We start from the raw sequence: 4,990 nt of genomic DNA on the forward strand, positions 1-4,990 counted from the left end.
ACATGTGTAAACGAGAAACAATTACAAGGGAAATGTATCAACAATGTGCTGTGGAAAATATTATGAATTTTGAAGCAAATGTTTGTTATTTAGATTTAGAAACAAAGCAAAACTGGAAATTGTAGCCGACTTTGTCAGGACTATAAATATTACACCTCCAGTTTTACATGAGTTTTTGTTTATTTTAATTAAAACAACATTTAACCACCACAATTTTACAAAGGTCAAACTGTGTGTGAATTCTTGTCCAGGGCAGTTCTGCAGCAGGCGCTTCACACGGGCACCATAAATCACTTGTAGCTTTAATCTTTTCTGCATTTCATAGTAATCACTCATCTCCAGGTTCACCCGGTTCAAAACACAAAGCAGTGTGACCCTTTTGGTGCAGTGTATGACATACAGTACGTACTTTGCTGTATATGTAGAATACCTCCATATTTGTTTAGGTCAGACAGTTACAGTATTTATGCACATGATTTATTAGTAAGTTCCCAATCAATATGATCAAATGGTATGACAAAGGAGGCAACAGAGGGCTATTACTGACTAATCATTAACAGACTAATGATTAACTTCTGAAATTACAAACTCTTTATCTGACTTTGACCTCAGTTCACATTTCTTTCTATCCCACCACACAGGGTCTTATAGCTTTAACCTTTTTTTAAAGAGTTAAGGCTGTTTTCTATTTACTGACAACAAATCTCATGAAAAGAACCAAACCAACAATGTATGTCTCTCAAAATGTTCTCATGTCCCTGCTCGGTCTGTAGGTCCCCTGATCTGCCTCCTCTTTGTTCCTACTGAAGCTGTAAACCTTTAAAAACAGGCCACAACAATATTTCATGTTTAAAAAAGGCTCAGCAACTTTGTAAAACTGTTTGGAACTATACATTTTAGAGAAATAAAGGAATAAATAGTGCATTTTGGGGGCTAGTTTTGGACAAAGATTACTAGTTAATGAATTAAAATATTTATCCATATGAGTCTTTTCTCTGAATTTTCCATCTGTATGCATTTCGTTGCCTTGTACTTGTACATGGGTAATGACAATCAAGTTGAATTTAATCTAATTTCCAACTAAAGCTGAACTCTTAGTCTGACTTAGTCTCCCCCAGAAATAAGTCCATTTGAAATGGTTTCACCGTCCACGCACCAAAGTAGTTTGTTCATATGCTTCCACTGATTTACTGATTCTGTAAATGAAAATCAAAACACTTAAAGTAGGAAGTGCAACTTTGTCTTTACAGACACTTGAAAAAGAAAATGTTAAACTATCAGAATAATTTGATATATGACAGATTTTTTTTAGTACTGGTGAGAAACTTAATTGTCTGAGTGTAAAGGGGTCGAGGAGGTGAGACCCTCAAGATTCACAAGAGTGTGAGACTGTTAGGAGAGTAAATGGCTGTGTGTCTCAAGCCAAATGTGCTATTACAAGGTCATACATATGTGTTTGTTTAAGACCTTTATGACCCTGGAAGGTGTGGCCAGACAGGAAGATGATGTACTGTACTGGAAAGACAGGAGCATAAATGTGTATACTTGTTTGTTTTGTGTGGTAGAATCACACAGCTTTTTCACGTATTGCGGTTTTGGTATCAATTGTGAGTTTATTAAAGGAAACAAAACAGCACGAACACCTGTTACTTCCAGATGTTGGTCTCCATGTAGGCAGCAGAGCTTCTGGACAGATGGCGATTTTTTTTTCTGACAAACCAGACATTCTGTACAGAAAACAAAACCACATTTCAGTTCATTTACACATTGTAAAAACAGCTCTTATCTGAGCGATAACTTTGAACCACTAGGAGTCATGGTGTGAAAAAGAGGAGTCTGACACAAGCAACAGGATATTTATCGAAGATGGCATAGGCAGATCAAAAGTCAATATTGTAAAAGATACAGCAAATAATTATGAAAAAAGACTAAGGAAGTTGATGAAAGTATTATTTGAAACAACAAATTATTCCACCAAATATCTGAGATCACATTTGTTTGGAGACTGTGTAGATCGACGTGTACTAACAAGCAACTGCTACAAAATAAGAGAAGGAAAACAAAGGACTTTTATTTTTTGACAAGCTGTTATTCTGTCGCCTCAGAAAATGTGACAGTTATTTTCTTTGTCTTACTGTAACATTAAAACAAAGTTAATATTTTTGGATATTGGACTGTTGGTCAGACAAGCAGAGACATTTCATAACATCACGTTTAGGCTCTATTGTTTTTTGGTGAACAATCAGTCAGGAATAAAAAACAATTTAACTGCTTTGGACAACATTAAAACTTCAGGGCACAAAGGAGTTAGCTACAGGCTTTAGCTACACAGACCACACTGGATGAATTTAGTGCTGGTTCATTGTTGAATAAGAAAAGTATAGAATACCACCTTATCATTAACAGGAACTGATCACTTTCATTATGACCTTAATGGTGCTTTGGCAAACCTCAGGTTGTGAGGGCATTATTATGCATATAAACACATGAATCATATGTCTAAGAATACAGAATGTTAATTTTCACCATCAGGTGAAATTTTAAAGATGTGCAAAACATTTGGATGTGCTGCACCTTCCACCCGAACAAATACAGTAACAATAATGAGTTCTATTTGCAGTTTATGGCTTTGAATTGTGTATTACACAGTGCAATGTACTGTAAAGATTAAAGCTGGTTTTCTCTAAATGAGGTAACAATGGTTAACGAACAGTTTGGCCAAGACTTTTATAGGCTGAATCCACCCTGGTTTTATAGTAGACAATATTTATAAGCCCTGCACCTTCACTTTTATGGCTTCAACTGACCTTTGCCTCTCTCATCACACACGATTTGCCCTGCCTCTGCTGGGACTGAAACATGTTCAGACTAGTACTGATTCCATCATTTACAAATCTGTTTTCTGTGACCAGTTTGTACAAGTCGTGACTAGGGTTAATCTGCTATTATCACATAACCAGCTTGCAAACTTTTCTTCTCCTACCTACTTCAGGCTATTACTGACAAACCACTCATTACTGTAATGGAGACTTGGGAATAATCTTTATGTTATTATATAACAGGAGATGTTACATAGATGTAGGCCTAAACTTCATATTTACAAACTGGGTGAATTATGCTCTCAGGAAGTTTCCAAGTAAAGCATCAGTCCAGATGCAGGGCGGGCGTCTTTCATACCCGGCCCTCCCTCTGCCTGGTGCACTGACTGTCACTTGACAGTTGTTCATTAACGTTTGGAGGACAGGTAGACCAGCCTGTATAGGTGGAGGATTATTATGCTCACGCTTTCACTAGAGGAACAAAACAGATTTGTCTTCAATCCACATTTTCTCTTGTATTTACTGGAAGTGGTTGAGATCAAGTTCTTTGACAAACCTTTGTTTTCTTCTCTTATCCGGATGCTGGACTGTGAATAAGGAGACAGTGTGACTTCTGTTCATTTCTGTTTTTGGACTTGTATCATCAGAGGATCTGAACAAAGTTAAATATTTTTTGACATGCAGAAACTCTGTGAAAAAAACACACAATTCTGAGGGAAATTTGAAGTTTCATGATGTCCAGCTCACACAGTTTACCTTATCTGGGAGTGTTGATAATGGCAGCATTCGCTAACAAGATGCTGGATGACTGTTTGTCATCAAACCGAAAATACACCATGAATGTTGTACTGCTGGATGACAACAATTACGAGTGGAGTCGGCAGTATGTGGAGGCGGCTGTGGAGCATGCCATAGAAGTGGACAGGCAGGAGAACGTCAAACATGGTATGGACTCAAAGTTCCTAAATATAACAGTTTCATAAAACCTACAAACAAATGCTTTACAGCACCCAACAAGAACAAGCTTGCAAAGACGTAAAACAGAGAACATTTCAAGGCCAAAAAAATCCCATCCTGGCTATCAGATTGAGCCAATGTAAATTTATGAGAAATGTTATGATCCAAGTGATATGGTCCAGTGATATCACCTCAGCAGAGATTATATCACGGGGGGTCAGTGTCTTGCTCAATGACACTTCGACATATGGACTGGACAAGCCGGGAATCAAACACTGCTCCAGTTAGGAGACGACCCACTCTACCTCCTCGGCCACAGCTGCCCTGTTTAACTCACTATTACTGTATAAATAAAATAAAAACTTTGAGTTGTCCCTTAGGAAGATGGATGATGAATTTTTTTTTTGACAGATAAAATAGTCAAATATTTAAATAGATTATAAAATAGTTTTTAAATGGGGTTTTAATTTTAACAATTAATTTATCTGCATTTTTGCCAGTGTTGTGTCTGACAGACGTGAATAAAGACTCCTGGTATATTCGAACAGTCTATTGAATTGAACACTTTTACGCAGCAGCAGTACGACACTTATGTATTCAGTAACGCCATTTTGGAACGCTCTCTTCTTCGCACATCTTTTATCAACACTTGTACAGCAGCCTCTCTGGCAGCACAATATAGAAGTACATATCAGGACACAACAGCCAGTATTTAAAAACATGCATACAGTGCCTTTGCGAAAGTATTCGGCCCCCTTGAACTTTGCGACCTTTTGCCACATTTCAGGCTTCAAACATAAAGATATAAAACTGTAATTTTTTGTGAAGAAACAACAACAAGTGGGACACAATCATGAAGTGGAACGAAATTTATTGGATATTTCAAACTTTTTTAACAAATAAAAAACTGAAAAATTGGGCGTGCAAAATTATTCAGCCCCCTTAAGTTAATACTTTGTAGCGCCACCTTTTGCTGCGATTACAGCTGTAAGTCACTTGGGGTATGTCTCTATCAGTTTTGCACATCAAGAGACTGAAATTTTTGCCCATTCCGCCTTGCAAAACAGCTCGAGCTCAGTGAGGTTGGATAGAGAGCGTTTGTGAACAGCAGTTTTCAGTTCTTTCCACAGATTCACGATTGGATTCAGGTCTGGACTTTGACTTGGCCATTCTAACACCTGGATATGTTTATTTGTGAACCATTCCATTGTAGA

At 37.4% G+C, this 4,990-nt stretch overlaps 1 protein-coding gene across 1 annotated transcript in view; it reads left to right on the plus strand.

Annotated features, from left to right (window-relative positions):
* Positions 1 to 3,595: 3,595 nt before the first annotated feature.
* gucy2ca (guanylate cyclase 2Ca) overlaps positions 3,596 to 4,990 on the plus strand; it is a 21,043-nt gene continuing 19,648 nt past the window's right edge. The window contains exon 1 of the mRNA XM_020587824.1: positions 3,596 to 3,764. Within this exon, the coding sequence (XP_020443480.1) occupies positions 3,596 to 3,764 (169 nt within the window). The remainder of the gene's footprint in view (positions 3,765 to 4,990) is intronic.

The sequence above is a fragment of the Monopterus albus genome, unplaced genomic scaffold, assembly GCF_001952655.1.
Source record: "Monopterus albus unplaced genomic scaffold, M_albus_1.0 scaffold483.1, whole genome shotgun sequence".
Lineage (NCBI taxonomy): Eukaryota > Metazoa > Chordata > Actinopteri > Synbranchiformes > Synbranchidae > Monopterus > Monopterus albus.